At 45.3% G+C, this 25,752-nt stretch overlaps 1 protein-coding gene across 1 annotated transcript in view; it reads left to right on the top strand.

Moving 5' to 3' along the window:
* The window catches only part of ADGRB3 (adhesion G protein-coupled receptor B3), a 1,794,610-nt gene that overhangs the window by 770,343 nt on the left and 998,515 nt on the right, over positions 1-25,752 (top strand). Inside the window, exon 8 of the mRNA XM_029595665.1 lies at positions 777-883. Within this exon, the coding sequence (XP_029451525.1) occupies positions 777-883 (107 nt within the window). The remainder of the gene's footprint in view (positions 1-776; positions 884-25,752) is intronic.

The raw sequence follows: 25,752 nt of genomic DNA, 5'->3' as shown, positions 1-25,752 counted from the left end.
TAATCAGGCTGGTGGCGCCTAATACAAATTGAATTATTTTTGCATCTTTCTGTCACATTTTTGATTGAATCTTTTATCTCCCATATGTAATACCAGCTGTTTGGATCCTAGCTTTCTACAGATCACCACACTGTTCAAACAGCTGACCTGAGACTGTGAACCATAGGAGAGGGAGAAACACCAGGCTGTCAAAGGATTGAGTTACAAAAGTGCCAGACAGAGTTGGGTCAATTGAGGATATGGAGGGGGTTAGGGGATTTGAATTGGCCTATGGAGGGGGAGGGGGAGGGGAGTAAGAGGGTAAAATAGATGCACCAGCAAATTGGGAACTTCTATTATCCAGAAATACTAATTATCTGAAATTACTTTAGTCATGATCATTCCAGACAAAAGGTGTGTTACTGTACTTGCATTTTAGTACTGTGGACCAAAAAATGCATTTGTCCTATGATATATTGCTGCCTGCTGTTTTTCCCAGACTCATATTCTATGTGTCATTATCTGTGCTTTCAAGTAGGTGTAATGATGTATAAGATAGATCAGGTAATCTGCTGATAATACAAAGCATAAAGCCTTTTAAATCCTATAAAATATCTATGAAACCATCCAAAGAACTACAGGAATTGTAGAAGCAACCTAAATAATTTTTATTTACAGTGCATACAATGTTTAAATATGCATTTCAGATAATGCCCTTTTGCATTCTGTGTGCCTCTTTATTTTATTCCTGCTCTTAGCTGAGGTATACATTTTTTTCTGTTCTTTGTGTCTTACAGGCACCACTAGCAGACGCTGCTCCCTCAGTCTTCATGGAGTGGCCTTCTGGGAACATCCTAGCTTTGCAAGATGCATATCAGCTGAATACAAACACTTGCAGCTTTCAGTAGGTGCAAAGCCAGCTTTAGCATTTGCTTTGTTTATTCACAGCTAATCATCAATCTATGGGAATGTAACTCTTCTTTAAAATCAGATCTGCAACAGCAAGTCAGAGATAAAATAAGCCTGAAGCTGAAAGGATAGAATATTTTACAACAAGAGTTGACACTAGGGTCTTGTTCACCAAAGATAGCAGTTGTACACATACTGTTAACAAGGCCCTTGGTGTTCTGTGGCAGCTGATGGGTAGTTTTACAGAATGAACTGGAAAATTCTGCAGCTGTTTTCACGATTCTGTGACACATTGTGCATACATTTGCACAGTCTTATTTATTTAAAAGCCTTGTGCAGGGACAAAGAAGTCATATTTATTTTAAAGTGTTTTAACTTTCGAATATTTTTCTTAAAAATAAAATATTTTTTGCAACCTTTGTTGCACCTTCATAATTTCCTCTCTTCATTATTTATTTCTTTTTGCATTTGTTTGTTTTTCACTTTTCACTGAATTTCTATTTTTCTCTCACTTTCTCTGTGAAATCAATTTGATGGCATTGATTATACTTTCAGTATTTGAAACTGTATATAATTTTCTTGACTCCCCAGTGAAATCAGAAGAGTTCCAGCAAAATAATCCTTTCTTTCCTTTCTCTCTCCATCTGTCTCTCATCCTCTATTCTCTGTCTTCCTCTTTCCATTCCCTTTTTTCTTCCACAAGTTGTACCTCTTTTTTAACTGTGCCCATCTCTCTGTCTTGGGCAAGATATACTGAAGGGATTTCCCATTTTCTATCTATGAGAAAAATGTTTTATTTATATGGCTCTCTCTTTTCCAAGATATGTTAGCTTCCTTCCCCTTTATACACAATTTTATTTTTCATGTTTTCTTCTCCCTTCTTTTGGTTCTCTCTCTCCCCTTCCTGCTCATCACTATTCTCTATCCAAGCCTCATCCAAAAAGTGCATTCCCCTTTCTTTTTCTGATGTTGCCTACCTATTAACTTCCTCAGAAATGCCTCACTTTTATCAATTACATCCTGTCTTCCAATCTTTAACTCAGTCTTCTGCTCACAATTGTGCCCTTTTTCCCCAATTCAACTTGTCCTACCTTGTATTCTAAACCACTTTTGACCCTTTCCTTTTAAAAGATGTCTCTTTCTCCTATTCATTTCATTCTCTTATTAGCAGCCTCTCTTCCCATTCCTTGTATATCTTCACTTCCTCCTAGTGCCACTCTCTTTTCTGCCATTGCTTTTGCCCATTAGCTACTTTTTCTCATCTGTCTTACTCTTCTTGCCCTTGCTGCCTCTGCATCTCAGTGGTTCTTACCTCATCTTCCTCATTTCCAGGCAGTTTCTCCTCACAATCTTTGATCCACATACATCAAGCCTCTTCTTCCTTCCATGCATCTGCCAAGGTAGTCTCTTATCCCTAGCCAGGTTCTTTTTACTAACTTCCTCAATGATCAGTCTCAGCTATCTTTTTCTTATTTCTCTTCCCTCATAGATTTACTCTCTCCTTTACTTTCTTCCTCTACTTTTCATGACCATATTGTCTTCCAATCTGTTCCTTGTAGCCAGACTCTTCTTTCCTTCCCTTCTCCTTCCCTCCATCCTCCACTACTCTGCGGCATGCCATACTTTCTGTTACATTTCCCAGCAGTGGAGTACCTACCTCCCAATGCTGGGTCCCGACCTCGGCCTCTCTTTCCTTTGTGGCAGCAGGCAAGTGCTGGTGGCCTTGTGCTGCTGCCGCTCCCTCTAGCTCTTCCTGCATGGTTGGGGATGTCCCTTCACTGGCCCGCGCTGTCTCTCCCTCTCCTGTGACTGCTGCTGCACGGGAGACACCGTCGCCTTCCTCCTCTGTGCTCCTCAGCCTCTAGGCACACGCGCACATCACTGGCTGGATATTAAAGGGGCCATGGCGGGAAAAGCTCCCTCGGCCCCTAGTGATGATGTCACCCGCCTTGAGTATTTAAGGCAAGCTCTGGTAGTCAGAGCTTGCCTTGGCAACAGGTCTCCTTGCTTGTTCCTGGCATTGTTGCTGTGCTACTGCTTGTTCCTGAAGCTCCTGTTCCCGCTCCGCTCCTGATCCATTCCTGTATTCCAGTATCAGTTCCAGCTCTTGCTCTTGTTCCGGTATTCCTGTTCCTGTTCCTGTTCCTTGCCCCTCGGACGGGCCTTGGGTCCTGACCCAGCTTGTTCCTGACCATGTCTTTAGCTGCAAGCCTCCAACCTCTGGACCAAACCCGACTACGACTTCTGCCACCTGCCACCAACCTCTGGACCAAACCCGACCATGACTTCTGCTACCTGTCACCAACATCTGGACCAGAACCAAATACGAGACTAGCTGCCTGACTCGTCTGGCCATGCTCCATGGGATCATCCATGCAGAGGCCCACCTAAGACTAGCTGGCCCCAGCACCCAAGGGCTCAATCTGCGGGGCATGTGGGCTGGTAGTGGTAAAGCTCCATCTTGCCTCTGCTTCCCATCCAGCCTCACCTCCCAAAGGTGGGGATATATACGGGTCTCCTCCACAGGTAGCACCAACACCACCTTGAGTCAAGGGTCCATGTTTGCAATAGGTTGCAAAAAGCATGGCCCTGGCTGAGGTATCCACCCTGCAGGCCATTCTGAGCCTGGGTCTCAAAATCCACCAGCAGCAGCAGCACCTCAAGGCTTTGATAGCCTCCATCGGCCACCTCAATGCTCAACTGGACTCCAGTACTACTCCAGCCACCAAGCCAGCTCTGACACCTAGCCCACCAGTCCAGCTAGCACTGGCTAGGTCATCGGTTTCATAACAGGCACCTCTTCAATTCAATGGTGATCTGAATCTATGCAGAGGATTCATCAACCAACCACTGCTCTATGCATTTCAAACTGCAGGCCACTGCCTTCCTGGATGACGTGAATAAAATTACCTTTATCCTCCCTTTGCCTTGAGGGTAGGGTGCTATCCTGGGCCTCCCCACTCTGGGAGCATTTGGATGCCCTCCTCCAGGACCTGCCTTGCTTTGTATCAGAATTCCAGAGGACTTTTGATGATCCAGGGAGGTCAGCTACTACCAGTTTCAACCTCTTTCACCTTCACCAGGGCTGGTGGCCTCTCAACGACTATGTTATAAAATTCCACATGCTAGCTACGAAGCTGGGTTGACAGGAAGATTGCCTCCATCCCATTTTTCTAGATGGCCTGTCTGCAAAACTCAAGGATGAACTTGCAGCCCGCCAGCTACCGGACTCCCTAGAGGGACTAATCAACCTCACTGGTCGAAGAGCACAGTTGGAAACTGCACACTTCCCATGGTCTGGTTCCTGAGCCTGTTCATTCTCCCTTCTCTGGAGAGAAACCTCCTCCAGGGGGCGCAAGCTCTCACAGATCCAAAGAGCCCATACAGCTGTGGTGAGGCAAATTTTCCCCAGAGAAGCATCTGTGTAGGAAGCAGACCGGCCTCTGTCTTTACTGTGGAGCAGCGGGACATTGCCTATTCCAATGGTCTGTCCATCCAGGAAAATCCACAGCCTAGGGCCAGCAGGGGCCCTGACCCTAGGTGCAACCAGCCCAGCCCTCCAACATTCCTTACCTGCAACGCTAACCTGCGGCTCACACTCTTGTCCGACTCTGGCCCTGGTTGATTCCGGGGCTGGCAGAAACATCTTGTGGGAAGACCTAGCACTCCAGATGAACATCCCAATCAAGACCCTCGACACTCCTCTGATTATTGCCTGCATCCATGGGGATCCTCTACTGGGAAGAATCTTGCGGGTCACCATGGCAGTTTGCATGCAGATCAGTGCCCTCCATGTAGAGGAAATTGAATTCCTTTTCCTGGATAAATTCATTCATTCATTCGGTGGTCCTGGGCCTCCCCTGGCTCCAACTTCATTCACCCCAGTTCAACTGGTCCATTCTGCAGCTCTCGGAGTGGAGCCCCCACTGCTTGGAATCTTGCCTAAAGCTGATTAAACCCGTGGGAATACCTCTGCCTCTCTCACTGACTACTACAATTCTGGGCTTTCCTGTCCAATACACAGACTACTCAGATGTATTTTCCAAGCAGATGGCCAACATCCTACCACCTTTCTGGAGGATTGACTGAGCCATTGAACTTCTGCCTGGAACATCACCTCCCAGAGACAGAGTTTACCTACTCTCTAGCCCAGAAACTAAGGCGATCGCTGAATATATTAAAAAAAAAAATTGGCCAAGGGCTTTATCCATCCCTCCTGTTCACCCACAGGAGTGGGCTTCTTTTTTGTGATGAAAACGGATGGCACCTTGTGCCCCTGTAATGACTACAGGGGCCTTAATGCTAGTACCCACAAGGATAAATATCCATTGCCCTTGGTAAATGAGCTATTCAATAACTTGCAGGGTGCCACCATGTTCTCCAAATTTTATTTGAGAAGCACCTACAACCTACTCTGAATTTGCCCTTCTGATGTCTGGAAGACTGACTTTAACACCAGGGACAGGCATTACGAATACTTCATGATGCCCTTTTCCCTCTGCAGTTCCCCGGTAATCTTCCAGTGAATGATGAACAAGATATTTCGAGATCTCCTCTACAATAAAGTTCTCGATTACTTGGATGATATCCTCATCTACTCCAAAGATTTATCAACACATTGCCATGATATCCGCCAAGTCCTCCAGCGTCTCCCTGACAATCATCTCTATGCCAAATTGGATAAATGCATCTTTGAGAAGCAGAGTCTCCCCTTCCTTGGCTATATAGTTTCCAGACATGGCTTTGCAATGGACCCCAGCAAACTACAATATATCTGAGACTGGCCCCAGACCTCCTGTTTGCATACTCTCCAGTGCTTCCTGAGGTTTGCAAACTACTACCGTAAATTCATAGCCAACTAGTCTGTCATCGCATGTCCTTTCACCTCACTCACACGAAAGAGGGTGGACCTGAAAAACTGGGACCCCAAGGCAGATGCTGCATTTAGGGCCCTGAAGGAGGCCTTCCTCAAGATACCTTGATAACAAAACCCGGACCCCTCTCGACTTTTTATTGTCGAGGTGGACACCTCATCTGTTGGTGTCAGAGCCATTCTCAGCCATTGCTCTCCCAAGGACAAACTAAATCTGTGCTCGTTCTTCTCTCACAAGTTTACCATCACAAAGAGTCGTTACGGCATCAGAGACTGTGAACTACTTGCAATCAAGATGGCGTTGGAGGAATAGCATTCCTAGCTTGAGGGAGCCCAGCATCAGTTCACCATATTTACTGACCATAAGAACCTAGAGCACCTCAAACAGACCCAGTACCTAAATGCCAGACAAGATTGTTGGTCACTCTTCTTTTCACAGTTTGATTTTGATCTCAATTACCACCCAGGGGAGAAGAACTTGCCCACCAAAGTACTCTCCCACTCCTTTGAGTCTGAAGATGCGCCAGAAGTACCCCAGCATATCATTGACCCGGCACACATCCATCTGCTCGCATCAACCACAGTTCCCATCGGGAAGAAAGTAGTTCCCCGCAGGCTTCGTGAGAGGGTGTTATGGTGGGCCCATGACTCCCAGGTGGTCATACACCCCGAGCATACAGGGACTTTGAAGGGTCTCCAGTGATTTTACTGGTGGCCCAAAATAGCCTAGGATGTTCAGGCCTTTGTGGATGCCCATGGGGACTCTTGCAATCTTTACCAACTCCTGAGCCCTGTGTCCATCTTTCCATGGACTTTGTGGTGAAACTCCCCAGGTCCAATGACCATATGGTAATATGGGTAGTCTTGGATCACTTCTCCAAAATGTACCATTTTTTTCCACCTCCTGTTCTGCTGTCCACTCCCGAGCTAGCCTGCCTCTTCTTTGTTCACTTCTTCCAACTACATGAACTTCCCAAGTTCATCACCTCAGACCATGGACCTCAGTTCATGGCCCAGTATTGGTGGGCTCTCTGTCATAAGTTTGGAGTGATCCTATGTCTGACCACTGTGTATCATGCCCAGGCCAATGGCCAAGCAGAGTGTACAAACTGCTCCCTGAAGATCTTTCTGCAGGCATACTCCAATTACCAGCAGGGCAACTGGTCCCAACTCATCCCTTGGGTGGAATTCTCCCACAATTCCCATGTCTGTGAGTCCACCAGTGTATCACCATTCTCCATCGTCTATGGCCGCTGTCTGTGCCTCTGACTCCTCTCCAGTTGCCCAAGTCACAATAGAAGCTCTGCATGCAGTTTGGTCATATAAGGCAAGATGCTTCAGGAGTTCACTATTCGAGCTAAGAGATTTGCTGATGCTTATTGCCGACCGGCTCCTGTGTTCCAACTTGGAGACAAGGTATGGATAAGCATACGCCACATCTACCTGATACTTCCCTCTCAGTGCCTGGCTCTGAAGTTCATTGGTCCATTCTTGGTGGCCAAATGCATCAGATGTGTATCCTACCAACTCCATCTTCTTTCCTCCTTAAGGATCCACAATACTTATCAAGTAACCCTCCTCAAACCTCTGATTTTCTTACGGCCCTCCCACAAAACTTCTGAAACTCCTCCTTTTGTCACTGAACCGGACTCCACCTACCACTTACGTGAGGTTCTTAACATCCAGGAGAGAGGCCACAAGTGGGAATACCTCCTTTCCTGGGAGGGGTATGGCCCCGAGGAAAATTCCTGGGAAATGCTGCCAATATCCTAGATAAGGAGTTACTTAGGCAGTTCCATGCTAGCTATTCCAGTAAGCCCAGATCAATAGGAGGGGGACATGGGGGGGGGGGGGGTTCTTTACAATTCACAGCTGCGGAGGACCTACCTCCTGACGCTGGGCCCCGACCTGGGCCTCTCTTTCCTTGGCAGCAGCTGGCTGCTGCCATCATCATCATGCTGCTGCCACTCCCTCCAGCTTTCCCAGCGATGTCGGGGGTGTTCCTCCGCTGGCCTGCGCTACCACTCCTTATCCTGTGACCTCTGCCACATGGGAAATGCCACCGCCATCCTCCTCTGTGCTCCTCAGCCCTTAGGTATGCATGTGTGTCATTGGCTGAAATTTAAAGGGGCTGAGGTGAGAAAAGCTCCTGTGGCCCCTAGTGATAACATCACCCGCCTTGAGTATTTAAGGCAAGCTCTGGTAATCAGAGCTTGCCTTGGCAACAGCTCTCTTCACTCATTCCCAGCATTGTTGCTGCATTACTGCTTGTTCCTGAAGCTCCTGTTCCCACTCTGCTCCTGATCCGTTCTTGTGTTCTGGTACCCATTCCAGCTCCTGCTCTTGCTCCGGTATTCCTGTTCCTGTTCCTTGCCCTTCAGACGGAACTTGGCTCCTGACCTGGCTTGCTCCTGACCATGTCTTCAGCTACTTGCCTCCAACATCTGGACCAAACCCGACTACGAATCCTGCTCCTGCCACCGACCTCTGGACCAGACCCAACCACAAGACTCACTGCCTAGCTCACCTGGCCATGCTCCATGGGATCATCCATGCAGAGGCCCACCTAAGACCAGCTGGCCCCAGCACCCAAGGGCTCAACCTGTGGGGAATGTGGGCTGGTACTGGTGAAGCTCCTGCTGGCCTCTGCTTCCCGTCTGGCCTCGCCTCACGATGGTGGGGACTTGTGGGGGTCTCCCCCACAAGTAGCGCCAACAAATTCTTGGGCCAAGGGTCCACACTCGCAACACTTCCCCTGCTTTCCTCCACCACTCCTAGCCAGACTCTTCTCTTTGCTTCTCCCTTGCAGGCAGAATCTTTTTATCTTTCTCCAACACCAACTAGTTATTCCTCCTTTCTTCCTCTTTTGGTCACACTTTTGTTTGTCTATTTCCATCCCCCTGATATCAAATTTTGCTCATCTCCTTCTGAAGTTTTTTCTCATTCCAACATCCTTGACATGACTCATTTCCTCTACTTTCCATGACTTATCACTCTCTCCTATTTTCTCCTCATCTTCTCTTCCTGCTCCCAATACAGTTAATTTCTCCTTATCTCCATATCTCATGGCCAATTTTCCTTATAATCCCCACAACCTATAACTGATCTATTTTGCCTTGCTTTCTCTTCCCTGTGATCCTGAAATCAATCTCCCCATCTCATCCTTCCTCTTGTAGTTGGTTTCTCTTTCACTCCCTTAAATCTCCTCCCCTTCTTCCTTCCCCCTGAAGCCAGTTCTTTCCTGTTTACCTCCCTCTGTTGACACTTTTTCTGAAAACCTTAATTTATGAAGTAGCATCTGCTGTTGATACAGTCCCCAAAACCCTGTGGCAAGACCACTGGTGGTTGGGTCCAACATATAATTGAACATCTGCAAGAAACTATATTGATTCTTCCTGGGGAGAGTGGGATAGAGTGGATTTTTCTATAGGTGTTTCACCCAGAATCACTCCTAGAGTGAGGATTTTTTGTACCTTGCTGAAACTTTTCTCAAGAATTACATCTAAAAAAGAGGAACCTGAAGGTTAGAGCTGTTGTCTTTGCTTATATTTTTTTTAGAATGCAAATCAGGTGCAATAACAACTTGGATGCTGAAACACTGGTTTGGAACTCTTCTGGAAGTGCCAGTAGAATGGACCATTTTATTTGATAGTTAGAAGACTAACTCTTGAAGTATTGTCTTCAAGTAGTATAAAGCTGAAGTAGCATTTATATTGATCTTGCCATAATTGAAAATAAAATAAATTGGTTAAGCTGAAGTACTTTTTCTCCAGTACTATCAATGGTGAAAGCTGAATCCTCTTTGATATAAATACAGTTTTTTCTACTGTTGAAGATAATATAGTTTACATAAAGTTGAGTAATAGAAAATTAATTTAAATTTCAATTCATTACTTATTCACATTTCTTATCAAAGTGATGTACAAAATAATAACAAAATTATACTCGACAAAATATATAAACAGTGTTACGATTCCTGCCCGTGGAGTTCCTGCACAAGCAGGCCTCTCACTTTGCTGCACTGCCTGTTCTCCAATGTGGCCGGACGCCACCGATGCCGGACCTTCATCGCGGCAGGAGCAACGGATCCTGCTTACTTTCCAAGTAGCCTTGAGGCCGCCACTGCTGGTGCGTTCCGCGGTGAATGGATCCTGCTGCGGACTTCCCCCGATGTGCTCAGGTGACCAATTCTGCCTTATCTTCAGCGGCATGGAGCCGCCACAGTTAGGGCCTGTCCTGCAGCCTGGGGCCACCCTTAAGTTTACCTTCATGACAGGGAGCTGCTTGAGTCTGCCTGTTTTGCGGCACAGGTGCTGCTGTCGGGTCCTGCCTCTGTTTCCTGCATGGCTGGGAGGCTGCTGCTGTCCATGGTTCTTCCTGCTCCTGCCTGCCTCTAGGCATGTGGCCGCAACCTCTCTACTGGATTTAAAGGACCCACGGCCGCATATGCCATAGGCCCCACCTGATGACTCTTTCCTGTCTCATCCCTATAAAAGGGCTTCTCCTGCACTCCTGTGAGGCCTTGTTTTGGAGTTTCCTGCTCCTGGAAGTCTCATCTTCCAGCGCTCCGTCAGGTCTTCGTTCCTTGTTCTTCATTGAAGCTCCATGTCCTGTCTCGCCTGAGTCTTTGTTTCTTCCTGAGTCTTCGTGGTTTCCTGATTTTCCATGTCTTCATGTTCCAAGGTTCCCAGTCCAGGCTTCCTGATGCTCCAATTCCTGATGTTCCAGACTCCTGACGTTCCAATTCCTGATGTTCTGCTTCCTGATGTTCCGAGGTTCCATTCCTCCTTCTCTTGTTCCGAGTCCTCTTAACCCTCCAGCTCCTTTGGTTCTCCAGATGACACTTTGTTGGGGTAAATCCATCTCGTCGGTTCCTGTTCTCTTCATTGGAGTTTCATCTCGGCTGGATTCCCTTCCTGTGCTTGTCCCGCTCTCCGCGTGATCCATGACCAGCCTCTTTAGGTTGTGTAGGGCACACATTGGGACAGGGTGGTCCATGACCAGCCCATTGGGTTCACCCGTGTTGGTGGGCTGTGTAGGGTGCCCTGAGAGACTGTGCCAATGTCTGAACCTTCCAAGCTTCTCGTCTTGTCCAGAGTCTTCCAAGTTACTCACCTTGTCCAGAGTCTTCCAAGTTCCTTGTCCACATCCAGAGTCGTCTTGTCAATGTCTTGAGTCTTCTGTGTCACAAGGCCTCCGTCTGCCCTCATCCTCAGTCCGGCCTGCAGCTTCTTGCTGATACTCAGCGGCAGGTCCGAAATGGCTGGGAATGGTCGGAGGACTGTTCAAATACCAACATCATTTTGTTGGCTTCCAGAAGCATGCAGGTCCGGAAGAGGGTTAGACTTTGTCTTCAACCATGCTGGGACACGCCTCGCCAACCCTCGGTGCTGTCTTTGAGTCTTCTGGGGTCATGCCGAGGTCGAAGGGCACACAATCCCCTCAAATGGGATCGCTCTCCTAGCAATCCAAATGTAACAGTATACAAGGCCATGTTTCCGGTGAACGAGTTCCTGTGATGGGGCTTGCCTTGTTCCTGGAGTTTTGCTTCAGAGTCTTCATCTTGAGTTTGTTCCTGGACTTGTATTTGGACCTAAAATTATTTTTGCTTCAGGACTTCCTTCTACGACCTGCTGGAGGTGCCAGCTGTCTGGATTCCATGACCTGCAGGAGGCGCCTGCATCCAGACATTTTTTCCACCCTTTTTTCCAGGCTGGGGTTTTTACGACCTGCAGGAGGAGCCTGCACCCTACCTGGTTTGCTGGTTCTGGTTGTTCCCACCCTGGGTCCCTCCCAGGTCTTTCCTGAAGTTTCTTGTGCTTTTCGTCTGGTTTCTTGTGTTTCTTGTTGGTTTTTGTGCTGCTTTCCTCTTGTTTGTGCTGTTTTGTTGTTTTGGTTGCTTGTTGCTGTCTGTTTTTTTTCTTGTTTGTGTTCTTTTGCGCTGTTTGCCTGTCGCATTTGTGTTGTTCGTTTGTTGCTTGTTGTGCTGTTTTTGTCTGTTTGTTTGTGCTGTTCGCTTGTTTGTGCCGTTTTTGCTTTTTTGTTTTGTTTGTGCCGTTTGCTGTTTTGCTTCTTTGTGCATTTTGTTGTGCCTTCTCGTTTGTGTTTGCCTTTTTGTCTCATTTGTGCTGATTTGCCTTTTTGTCTCGTTTGTGCTGTTTTGTCTTGTTGCATGTCTGTAGTTTCTAGTTCCTGTTTTGCTTTAGTCCCTGGATATACCAACTTCCGTTTTTTGGACCCTTGATTTCCCTCTGTCGGTATAGACTGATACCTTGTCCTCTCTAGCTGTTGATATGAGGCTTGAGGAGGGGGTCTTTGAGGAGGGGGTACTGTTATGATTCCTGCCCATGGAGTTCCTCCGCGAGCAGGCCTCTCACTTTGCTGTGCTGCCTGTTTCCCAATGAGGCTGGACGCCACCGACGCCGGGCCTTCATCGCATCAGGAGCTGCGGACCCTGCTTACTTTCTAAGTGGCCTGGAGGCCGCCACTGCTGCCGCGTTCCAAGGCAAATGGAACCTGCCGCGGACTTTCCCTGATGTGGTCAGGTAACCGAGCCGGAGCCGTGCTGCAGCCTCTCTTCGCGGCGGTGAGCCGCCGAAACTGCCTTATCTTCAGCGGCATGGAGCCGCCATCCCTAGGGCCTGTCCTGCAGCCTGGGGCCTCCCTTAAGCTTACCTTTGCGGCAGGGAGCCACTTGAGTCTGCTTGTTTTGCGGCACAGGTGCTGCTGTTGGGTCCTGCCTCTGTTTCCTGCGTGGCCGGGAGGCCGCTGCTGTTTATGGTTCTTCCTGCTCCTGCCTGCCTCTAGGCGTATGGCCATGCCTCTCTACTGGATTTAAAGGGCCTGCGATCGGATATGCCCCGGGCCCCACCTGATGACTGTTTCCTGTCTCAGCCCTATAAAAGGGCTTCTCCTGCACTTCTGTGTTGCCTTGTATTGGAGTTTCCTGCTCCTGGAAGTCTCATCGTCCAGTACTGCATCAGGTCTTTGTTCTTTATTGGAGCTCCATGTCCTGTCTCGCCTGGTCTTCGTTGCTTCTTGTGGCTTCCTGATGTTCCATGTCTTCATGTTCCGAGGTTCCTAGTCCAGGCTTCCTGATGTTCCAGACTTCCTGATGTCCACTTCCTGCTGTTCTGAGGTTCCGTTCCTCCTTCGCTTGTTCCGAGTCTTCTTGACCCTCCAGCTCCTTTGGTTCTCCAGATGACACCTTGTTGGGGTAAATCCATCTCGTCGGTTCCTGTTCTTATCATTGGAGTTTCGTCTCGGCTGGATTCCCTTCCTGCGCTTGTCCCGCTCTCCACATGATCTGTGACCAGCCTCTTTAGGTTGTGTAGGGCTTGCATTGGGTCAGGGTGGTCCATAACCAGCCCATTGGCCCGCCCGTGTCGGTGGGCTGTGTAGGGCGCCCTGAGAGACAGTGCCAATGTCTGAACTTTCCAAGCTTCTCGTCTCATCCAGAGTCTTCCAAGTTCCTCGCCTCATCCAGAGTTTTCCAAGCTCCATGTCCACATCCAGAGTCTTCTCGTCCACGTCATGAGTCTTCTGTGTCACAAGGCCTCCGTCTGCTCTCATCCTCGGTCCGGCCTGCTGCTTCTTGTCGATACCCAGCGTCAGGTCCGAAAGGGCTGGGAACGGTCAGAGGAATCTACAAATACCAACATAGTGTTGTTGGTTTCCAGAAGCATGCAGGTCTGGCAGAGGGTTAGATTTTGTCTTCATCCATGCTGGGACACGTCTCGCTAACCCTCGGCACTGTCTTGGAGTCTTCTGGGGTCGTGCCGAGGCCCAAGGGCACACAATCCCCTCAAATGGGATCGCTCTCCTAGAGGTCCAAATGTAACAAACAGTATATAAGAAAAACCCTTAAAAGCAGCTAAAATAATGTAAAAGTACTAAAATGAACAAAAAAAGAAAAGAAAAGATGCAAACACAATGATACTAATAAAATAAACAAAAAAACAAGAATGGACAAGCCAAAATAAAATCATCATACAACAACAGTGAACAAATACTTTATGGAAAAAAAACAAACCAGATAAAATAGGTTTGGAACAGGAGACTGGTGACAATTGTCATTCGAAATGATTGTAGTTAAATAAAGTCAATGAAGGCCCTAGGAAAACAAAAAAGCTTTTAGGGTCTTCCAAAATTTGAGGTCATTTTTTTCACAATGGAACTGTAATGGTTGTGTGTTCCAAAAACTGGGTGCCAGTCAAAAAAGCAGATCTCCCACTACTTTCTAACGTAATTTGTCTAGGAGATGAGAGAACCAGAAACTCATGATGTGAAGAACAAAGTCTGCATGATTGACAGTGAGGAACTATTAAGCATGTTAAAATAAGGAGGCACCCCAAATCTAAAGGCTTTAAAAGTTAAATATTTTGAAATGTATGCATAAGGATACAGGAAGCCAATGAAGCCTATGTAGAAGCAGGGTAAGATGATAAAATTTCCTTTTATTAAAGATTACTGTGGATAAGTGCAAGGTGATGCATATAATTACACAATGTTGGGTTCCATATTAGGTGCTACAACCCAAGAAAGAGAACTAGGTGTCATAGTGGATAACACATTGAAATTGTCGGTACAGTGTGCTGCGGCAGTCAAAAAAGCAAACAGAATGTTGGGAATTATTAGAAAGGGAAAGGTGAATAAAACGGAAAATGTCATAATGCCTCTGTATCACTCCATGAATACTGTGTACAATTCTGGTCGCCGCATCTCAAAAAAGATATAATTGCGATGGAGAAGGTACAGAGAAGGGCGACCAAAATGATAAGGGGAATGGAACAACTCCCCTATGAGGAAAGACTAAAGAGGTTAGGACTTTTCAGCTTGGAGAAGAGATGGCTGAGGGGGGATATGATAGAGGTGTTTAAAATCATGAGATGTCTAGAACGGGTAGATGTGAATCGGTTATTTACTCTTTCGGATAGTAGAAAGACAAGGGGGCACTCCATGAAGTTAGCATGGGGCACATTTAAAACTAATCGGATAAAGTTCTTTTTTGCTCAATGCACAATTAAACTCTGGAATTTGTTGCCAGAGGATGTGGTTAGTGCAGTTAGTATAGCTGTGTTTAAAAAAGGATTGGATAAGTTATTGGAGGAGAAGTCCATTACCTGCTATTAAGTTCACTTACGGGCGGATTTTAAATGCCCTGCTCACGTAAATCCGGCCAGATTTACGTGAGCAGGGCCCTTGTGCGCCGGCGCACGTATTTTGCATAGGCCACCAGCGTGCACAGAGCCCTGGGACGTGCGTAAGTCCCGGGGCTTTTTTAAGGGGGCGTGTCGGGGAGTGTCGCCAAATGACGCGGCGTTTCGGGGGCGTGACGCGGCGTTTGGGGGGCGGGCCCGGGGTCGTGGTTTCGGCTTGGGGGCATTCCGGGGGCATGACCATGCCCTCCAGAACAGTCCCCAGGTCAGGTCTTGGCGCGCCAGCAGCCCGCTGGCGTGCTCGGATTTACATCTGCCTCCGGCAGGCGTAAATCCATGGATAAAGGTAGTGGGGGGGTTTAGATAGGGCCGGGGGGGTGGGTTAGGTAGGGGAAGGGAAGGGAAGGGAAGGTGAGGGGAGGACAAAAGAAAGTTCCCTCCAAGGCCGCGCCGATTTCGGAGCAGCCTCGGAGGGAACGGAGGCAGGCTGCGCGGCTCGGCACGCACAGGCTGCCCAAAATCGGCAGCCTTGCACGCGCCGATCCCAGATTTTATAAGATACGTGCGGCTATGCGCATATCTTATAAAATCCAGCGTACTTTTGTTTGTGCCTGGTGCGAGAACAAAAGTACGCGATCACGCTATTTTTAAAAATCTACCCCTTAGAGAATAGCCACTGCCATTAGCAATGGTAACATGGAATAGACTTAGTTTTTGGGTACTTGCCAGGTTCTTATGGCCTGGATTGGCCATTGTTGGAAACAGGATGCTGGGCTTGATGGACCCTTGGTCTGACCCAGTATGGCATTTTCTTATGTTCTTACGTTCTTACCTTGACAGCAGTGTACTGAACCATTTGTAGTCATCTGATCTGAGTAAAACTTAACCTATGAAATAAAGAATTACAGTAATCAATTCTACTAAGAATCAGAGCATGAGTTAAAAGTTTCAAATCTGAGGCATCTAAAAATGGTTGGAGCCATCTAATAAATTGCAATTAGAAATAGTATTTGGGTAACAGGTTAGAAATATGGGATGAAAAATCAAGTGCAGAATCAAGAGTCACTTGTAAGTTTATCTCAGTGGGATGGGGAATGTTGCCATTTTTCGAAATAGGAAGAAAAACTGAGCTTTGTCTTCTCACAAACCACATAGCTTGAGCTTCTGACTTGGCAGGATTCACTCGGAGACAATAACTTTCAAACTGGCGTGCGGGTGCATTTTGGTGCATGCATGCTGGCATGTGCCCAGATATGTGGCCATTTTATTATTTGCATACACATTCTAAAATAGCCTGTGCACATGCACATGTGTGCAAAATTTTAAGTGTGCAAGCACTGAGGTGCATAAATTGGTTTCTACTACATAAGTCAGGGTATTTTAGAACTGGTGTGCATCCATGCCATGACCAGTTTCACCAATTCATCCAGTTTTGAGATAGATCCTCCAAAGCCATTGGTTAAATAGCCTGCATTCCCCCCAGTTACCCTAGATCCTTTAAACCCCTTGAAATAGCTGATCTTTGTTTGTTTGTTTTTTCATGTGCGATAAACCTTTAGAAAATAACCCCGTTAGATAGTGAAGCTAAATTAGAAACAGGCCAATAACCACCAGGCAAGTCTGGGTCCAGCTGATGCTTTTTCAAGATGAGTCATACCATTGCCTTCTTCAAACATTTAGGCACTTAGACTAGAGTTCACAATAGAAGTCAGGACTGGAAAATGGCCTAAGTTTGATTTTTTGATACATTTAAAAGGAATAGGATCTAAAACCAAGGAAGAGGAACTCATCTGTTAAAAAATCAGCTGTAAACCAGCAACTGTAAGTTTTGAAAAAATAGAGAGTTGACTTACTGGTACAAGCTTATCTTGTGAGTAATTAATCAAATCAGAAACAGATAAAGAAGTAGATAATTTATTTGATGAAAATGAGAATTCACTAACAATAGATTTAACTTTATCATCAAAGGCCTGTACAAGAAAGTCAGGTGTCAGACTAGAGGATATGGCATCAATAGTTGGCTGGTTGCCAGAGATGTGAGAAACAAGGTCAAAAAGCTGCTTAGATCTGTTGTTAGCTTTAGCAAGAACAGATTTATAATAAAGTTTTTTGCCTGTTTGATTGCTGCAAGATAAAATTTAATATTAGCCTTAAGTTTAAGTTCAACATGGGAATTTTGACTAGAATACCATAACCACTCAAGTTGCTGAATCTGTCTCTTTAAAATGTTTAATTCAGAATGATACCATAGTTGATCATTACTTTTATGAGTTTAGGAATGAACAGGAGCTACTTGATCAAAAGCAGCCCCTAGCTTACTATACCAGGTAACTATAATCTCTTCCAGAGGTAAATCAATGAAATCCTCAGGGAGAGCAATAGCTTGAACTAAGCTATGCAGATCAAAATCCTTGGTATTCCTGACAAAAAACTTTAGTAAAGTGCAGTCTGTGTAAGTAAACTGTAACTCAAAACTAACAATCATGCCAATAATATTAGCAAAAAAGATATCAAGCAAATAACAGGGAACATGTTGAAACACATGAGTCTGGGCAGAATATTCATTTTCAGAATACCTATGCATCCCAATCCCACAGGTCCCTCTGTATCCTGCCTATCACAGGAGCCACATTCAAGAGATATAATTCCTTCCAATCTCTGGAAATGCAAATATCCAAGTAGGTAATATGGTCCTTGGTGATTTTGAATTGGGAGAAACAGTGTGGTAGATCCTTCTCCATCCCCCATCCCTATAGGGAACACCTCTGATAAACTTAAGTTAACTTTATGCTCTGACATCCTCCCATATTCATCTAACAGCTGCAGAACCTGAGGACCTGCTGACTTAGGATGGGACAGAAATAATAACACATCATCAGTGTATAAGGAAATAACATGTTCCCGGCCATCCACCCGAAAATCTGATATGATGGGATTGTCGCGCACTTGCTGGGCCAGTAGCCAGATCGCAAGATAAAAAAAAGAGGGCACAATGAGCACCCCTGCCTCATCCCACTTCGGATGGGGAAGAAAGCAGACCTGCTCCCATTAGAGAGCACACACACCTAGGGCTGATAGTACAAAGCCTTACCCAGTCACAAAACTGAGCAGAAATAAAAACTCTCTTCAAAACAGAGAACATGAAGGGCCATCTCAACCTGTCAAATACCGATTGTATGTCCGGAACCACTACGGTATCTGCTATCTTGTCTCTCTTTGCCAGACACATGATATCAAATAATCAGTGAATGTTGGCCACTGACAACCAGCCTTTGACAAGCCATGTCTGATCTGGCTTTACTAAATATTCCATAATTGTCTCAAGCCTGATTTGTAACACTTTGGCCAGGATCCTCACATAGGTATTCAGCAGTGAAATTGGATGATACAACTCAGGGTTCAACCTGTCCCATCCCTTCTTATGAATAAGCATTATAGTACTTTCTAGCAAATGAATATCAGTTTTGGGGGAGACCTGAAGAAAGTTAAATACCCCCACAACATTGGGGCCAGCTCTCAGTAGAAGTTTTTTAAAAAGGCCAGTGAGAACTCATCTGGGCATGAGCTTTAACAATTTCAGATACTTTTATGGGAGCAGCAAGTCTGGCTGTCTGGATAGAGTCAGCCCAGGCATGGCCATTCTCCCTAAATATGCTGTAATCTCTCCAAGTTGCACTCCCCATGACTCGAATATAAATCCATGTAGATCTCCTGGAAAGTCCCGTTAGTCTCAGCAAGTTGATGGGTGATCACATCCTTCTTACTCCTTATGCTACAAATATGTGTCTGGCGAGCTCTTTGTCTCAATGTTCTAGCCAGGAAACCCTCCATTTTTGTCACCATGTTTGTAAAATCTTTGCCTTGTCAACTGTAACGATTTCTTAATCCCCGAAATTTGTTTACACTGCAATGCCTCTCTGCACTACAGGAGTTCCCTATACATTCTGGAGGAGAAGGTGACCTTATGTCTGGATTCCATTTAATGGATCTCGCCCTTCAAATATTTCTCCGGGCTATGCCATTCCTTATTAACATGACTGGCAATACTGATAATCCTGCCCTGTACTACAGCCTTGAACACTTTCCATTGCACAACCATGGTGCGAACTGCCTACGTGTGTATTTTATGAACATCCCAAATAACACTATCATATCATAGAGATCAGTGCATTCTAATAAGGAGTTATTGAACCTTCACATCCCACCAGCCCCCAGATCCTGAGAAATGAGCAGGGAAAGCAGAACAGGGTGCTGTTCAGAAATGTAGCTTGAGAATATTCATGTGCCCAGCCACTTTCATGAGCCTGGCTTCACATAGAAAAAAGTTGATGCGACTGTATGAGTTGTGTCTGGTGGAGAAAAAGGTGTAGTCCCACCCTGTGGGATATTGGGCTCTCCAGGTATCCACCAGCCCTAAGCAATGTATCAAAGATTGAAGACTCTCAGCCTTTCCCCTAACCCTCTCAGGGACATTTATTTATTTATTTGAATTCTTTTATAGACCGTCGTTCAGTAATTTTATCCCATCACAACGGTTTACATCAAGGCACAAAATAAGTTGCATTGTAAAGTTAAAAGTGCCAACATCATGAAAATCCGGTACAAAATCATAAAACATATGATATATCTAACACAGGGTCGGGCAGGAATTCCAGGATCCGTCCAGGATATAGGAAGCAGTAGAAAAGCCCTCCACTTTACAGGTGAGCTGTCTGAAGTATTCCTGCTGTCCCTCATTGGGTCTGTACACAGCCACCAATGCAAATTGCTCCCCATGCAAAGAGCACTCAATAGCGACAAATCGGCCCTCAAGATCCACAAGGGACTTCAGATGTTTGGAGGGCAAGCTTTATGAATAAGGCTACAAACCCCTCTGCTCTTAGTGATATAAGTGCAAGACAATACTTACCCCACCTAGTTGTGTTCAAATAGAACAGGACTATGTAAACTGTCACCTGTTTGAACTGTAAGAACACAGTTTTTTTTCCCCCTAAAATAGAACTCCCCCCAATCCAGCCAACTCCCAAACCAAAAGGCCACCGAAAGGTGAGGAGAATCCATACTTCTACTTTCCAAAAGACCCTCCTTCAATAATACCGTAGCCTCACCTACCATCCCCTACCCTCCCCTTCCACTCATAACGTCTGGGAAGGAGATCTCCATAGCCGATCAGAACAGAGATTCAAAAACACAGTGTCCCAAATCCCCAAATTCCTGCACCTCACAACTCCCAGCCAATGTCTGCCCCCCAACCTCCCCTATTCCCCTCACTGCCACCCATTCCCACCCACGAGTCCATGAGCACCCCACAGTCATCAAGCAATTGAAGCCCTTCAAGCAGACCTGAAGAATGCCATTTCTCCTCTGGTCAGCAGCGAGGTCCAATGCAAATGAACCAATGGCCTGATAGACACTGTCCCCAGCTGTGCAGGCCCACACCATCAGGAACACACACGCATTGTCCACTACTTCAATATTATCATCATTGCAGGCCTCTTCATGCACATCTCCTTGGGATCCTGAAGCCCTATGAGTATCTGACCCTCCCTCTAACTCCCCATTGTGAAAGAATATTGCACCCCAAACTGTGCCCCATAGTCCCTAAAACGCAGTCATGCACCCTACACATGCCTAGCAAATTACTAGTACTAAGTAGAAAAGGATATGTGTTGTGGGCACCAGGGCTAATTTTGTCCCACAGTTGTTCCTCCCAACAGCAGTAGGAATGCTGAGAAGGCCTTTGTGTTGTTGCAAATAATAGCAGTTCTGTTGTGTAGTACAATCAGCCTCACTAGGTAAAGGAGAACATAAGTGATTCCTCTCCTCTGTATATCTCTTGACTTCTTCAAAACCCTGGCATTTCTTGGCTACATCTATAGAGAAGTCCTGGATGAAAAACACTCTTCAGCCTTGATGTGTATTTCCCATTTTTTATTACTGGCATGGAGGATACATCGATGTGTAATATCCCCATAATAGTGGAGTCAGAGAATGAAAGCACATGGGTTATCGCCTACCACTGGGGATTGCGCCAGCACTCTGTGCTTAGTCAATCTTCAGCCTCACTTTTTTACTCTCAATACCAAGAATTTCTGGGATCCATTGAGCTAGGAACCCCACGGATCCACACACTCTCCCCTCTTCCCTTTCTCCCCTCAAAGCCCACTATATGCAAGTTGTACCAGTGATGTTTATGCTAGACATGATCAAGCCTATCCACTATTCTTTTCTTCGCCCACTCGAGAATATTCAAGCAACACAAAGCTTTAGTCAAGGAGAGCTCTAGATCTTCCACACACGTAGCCACACTATCCAGCCAGGCATTGGTTTCACCCACGGTTGAAACCATCTGGCCAACTCTGTTGACCACAGATTCCAACTTGGCCTCCAGGCTAATATGAATTTTCTCACCCAGCTGTTCCATCACTGACTTCATGGCCTTGATCATTTTACTAGGCAATACTCCCTTGACCTGAGCCTTGTCTTCCGACGCCATGTCTTCCTGAGTGGAAACTTTCTCCATGGTGTGTTTTCTGCTGGATTTCAGCTAGTAGATCACCTGCTTGCCCCAAAACCTGGGGAGCCATTTCTCTGGTAAGCAGCCTATTGTTCTGTGGTACAGTCAATAATAAAGCACAGTGGGAGTGGGAGCTGATTGAGTGTGCAGCCACTAACTCCAGCCAGCAGAAGTTTCTGTGGTTATGGAATTGTGTCAAACTGAGGGCCTTGACTATATGACATAACAATATTTTAACAAGGCCCATAGGCAGGAAATTCTTCCTGAAGAGGACACTACATAATATATTTTAAATGTGCACTATTGTTTTAAAAAAAAAACTCAGCTTTCATGAGTTCTGATTTTAATAGTGAAACTAATAATATTCCTTGCATTTATGTATTTTTCCGGGCATCCAGGCCATGTTCAAAGATTTCTAAAGATGAAAGAAAACATAAATTTTGCTTTGTTATGAAACAATATCTATTTCATTATACACAGTATTCTGTGGGCAGGAAACATCAGCATGCTGTTGAAAATGTAAAAGCCACAATGATTTAACAATATGGTTCTTGCCAATTATAGAAAAAAAATATTTAACTCCAGTGCAACATGTTAAAACATTGGAGCCAATTACACCAAGGGATGAAACATAGGACACCTAACCGGTCTGGTTTTCAGGATATCTGTAAAATAATATGCATGAGACAAATTTGGATACACGGAGTCTCCAAATCTATCTCATGCATATTCATTGTGGCAATCCTGAAAACCTAATTGGCTAGGTGTGCCTTTAGGAAAGGGTTGGAAAACACTGGACTATGATATTTTGAAAACATTTACTATCCTAGATGCAGTGTTTCTTGAGATATCACCATAGCTGTTAACAGAGGCTCCAGTTTGGAGGAACCCAGAACTAATCATAGAGAAAATAAATTAAAAAATAAATCATGGGACATTGCAGGAATCTGATAATTTAGATCTGGGTAGCTGACTTCAGTCCTCAAGAGCCCCTAAATTGGTCAGGTTTTCAGGATCTTTCTAATGAACATGCATAAGTTAGATTATCATGCACACTGCCACAAGTTGTTTTCATCATACTCATTAGGGTTATTCTAAAAACCCAAACAGTTAGGGGCACTAAAGATCCAGAGTTGCCCACCCCTAATTTAGATAACATACAGCAAGAAAAATCCCTTCCTTTGTAGATTTACAAAGTGAGTTTGGCTTTGAGAGATCTTAGTTTTGGAGATACACACATAGGGGTAGATTTTCAAAGGGGTACGTGTGTACGATACGCGCGTACCCCCCGAAAACCTACCCCAAACCCCCCTGCACACGCCGAGCCTATTTTGCATAGGCTCGGCGGCGCGCACAAGCCCCGGGATGCGCGTAAGTCCCAGGGCTTGCAAAAAGGTGCGGTCGGGGGCGTGGCCAGGGGCACGGTTAGGGATCGGGGGAGTGTCTGGGGGCGTGTGGGCAGGCCGGGGGCGTGGCTGAGTGCCCTGACACAGCGGCCTGTGTCGGGGCCTGCCGCGCCGGCGCGCGTTAGTTACTACTGCCCGGAGGCAGTAGTAACTTTTCCGATAAAGGTATGGGGGGGTCTAGATAGGGCCGGGGGGATGGGTTAGGAGGGGAAGGGAAGGGAACGGGCAGCACGCGCAGGGCTCGGCGCGCGCACGTTGCACAAATGTGCACCCCCTTGCGCGCGCCGACCCCAGATTTTATAAGATACGCGGGGCAATGCGCGTATGTTATAAAATCCAGCGTACTTTTGTTCGCGCCTGATGTGCGAACAAAAGTATGTGCATGCGCTTTCTTTTAAAATGTACCCCATAGAGACTATCTTCAGAAGAGAGATCTTTACAGAGCTTACGGCCTAAGTTTAAAAGGCCGGCACATGTTAAAACCAGGAGATATGCATGTGGCTGGGTCGTAAGTGTGCTGTGGGGATGTTTGAGCGCATATCTCCCAGTAACATAGAAGAACCGGCTTAGGAAAGAGGGGCAGACTGGGGAAGGGCCAGGGGTGGAGTCTGGGTGGGGTGTTGGTGGGCTGGGACACTGCCATTAGGCACTGTCCCGATGAAGCACTCATCAGCAGCCGACTGGCCCACACAAATTACTGCTGCTCTGGAGAACAGGTAGGAAATGAAACAAAAAAAATAAAGATAGCAGGGTTTTAAGGGTTGGGGCAGATAGAGGAAAAGGGGGGAAAGGTTAGCTAGGGCATTTAGGAAGTTCCCTCTCAGTCTGCTCGTTTATTGGAGTGGATTGGGAGGGAACTGGGGAAAAGCTCTATGGCATTGTTGCTTGCATGTAGTAAAATCCCCCCCCCCCCTTTGCACGCGTGAGCCAGGACACGCATGCACATGTACGCACTGATAGAATATCGGGAGTGCATGAGTGCGTGGTAGCAAATTTTATAACATGCGCAGTTGTGCACGTCAATGCACGCATGTTATAAAATCAGTACGTCCCTGTGCTTGCCCAGGGAACCGCGTGCATATCGATGTCTGCACGGGTTTAAAAATCTGCCCTTTAACTTGGATTAAGCCCAAACTTGAAAAAGGTATTTTTACTTAGGTACATTCCATAAAACTATTTCCTTAGGTTATGTATTTCTTTTTAAAGGACTTATAGCAAATCTGGATAAATTCTGAGGAAACAAGATAAGGACCTTGGTATTAATATTGTCTAGAAGAGGTAGATTAGGGTACTGATATTCTAGCAAGATCATGACAGAGATAGCATTTCTAAATTGGTGTCATGTAAATTGGCACATAGGCTCTACTGTATGTCTCTTAAGCTCAATAAAATAAGTTTGTCAAGCATCTAACAAAGTGAACGTTTGTCCTTGAAAGCCTATGCCCCAGTACATCTGTTAGTCTTTAAGGTGTCACCAGCATCACTATAGATGAACATGGCTAGCCTTCTGGAAGTTCAAAGATAAATTTTGACTTTTTCATACTTTTATGGACAGGATGTTGATTATTCCCTGGTAATTATTACCTGCAAATGCATTAGCAGCATCAACTTAATTCTTTCTGGCATAATGGCTTTGGTTTAAAAGTGGGGATGGCCTAAGACCAAACACCAGAAAGTAAGAGGGCTCTGTTGGTTATTTAGACAGGAAAAGGTTTATGCAGTAATTATAAAAGAAAATAATCCAGTATAGTTCTCATATTGTAGTGATATTAGATCTAAGATACTAGAAAACAGAATACTTTTTTTTTCTTTTGTTGTTTCATTTATTTGTTTCATTTTTTAAGATGTATTTAAATTGAAAAAAAAATTGAAACTAATAAACAAAATTTAAAAAATGAAGGAAAAATGTCAGAGCCCAATGGAGAAGAAGAAAAAATATATATTTCGCCTACCTCATGGTTCCCCCACCCCCTATCATATTTTTCATTCTTCTCACTCCTGCACTGCCAGTTTTATGCTTAGAAATAGCTTGGCAGACTGGGACTGGCACTGTTTATTCCATACAATATGGCCCAGGTCCATGCCCATGCCATTTTGTATTGGAGAAGTTAACAATGGAGCTGGCTTTGGTGTACTGGGGCCATTTCTAAGTTTATCAGAGGGGAAGTCCTGAAGGGTTTTATTTTTTCTGTGGTAAAATAATAAATAAAGCAAACCAAAATGAACACATTTTTGTTCATTTTTCTTTAGTTTTAAAAAATTGAAAACAATGGAAAACTTCATTAAAGTTTCCCATTTCATTTCAAACAAACGAATACCCCTAGCATATCCCTAGTCCAAGAATGGATTGGTTTAATACAGGGGTAGCCAACTCTGGTCCTCAACAGCCACAAATAGGCCAGTTTTTCAGGCTATCCATAATGAATATGCATGAGATAGATTTGAATATAATGGAGGCAGAGCATGCAACTCTACAGTATCTCATGCATATTTATTGTAGATAGCCTGACAATCTGGCCTGTTTATTGCGCTCAAGGACCAGAGTTGGCCACCCCTGGATTAATACATTTGACAACATCATATGAAGAACTCATTGTAGAAAGAGTAATACATTCAAAATGAATGTCTGGAATAAGTTCTTTTCATCTGGGGTGGTTGTAGATATTCTTTGTAATTAGATCATTTTATTATTGAACCTAGTTTTGGAAGTATGAAAAAATGAGATTTGAGGGCTAATAAGCTAATACATTTCAGGAGTTTGTACTTAACAGTTAGTAGGAGATTTTATGGGATACAAATTGAGCGAAGTGAGGTATTTATGGTGGGTGGGTGAGGTTTGTTTTTAATAAAAATATTTTTGAGAAATTATTTGATGTTTGTTGTGGAACTAATTTTAGAATACTGGATATT

This window comes from Rhinatrema bivittatum, chromosome 3 (genome assembly GCF_901001135.1).
Source record: "Rhinatrema bivittatum chromosome 3, aRhiBiv1.1, whole genome shotgun sequence".
In the NCBI taxonomy this organism is placed as follows: Eukaryota; Metazoa; Chordata; class Amphibia; order Gymnophiona; family Rhinatrematidae; genus Rhinatrema; species Rhinatrema bivittatum.
This window is presented reverse-complemented; position numbering and strand designations above follow the sequence as displayed.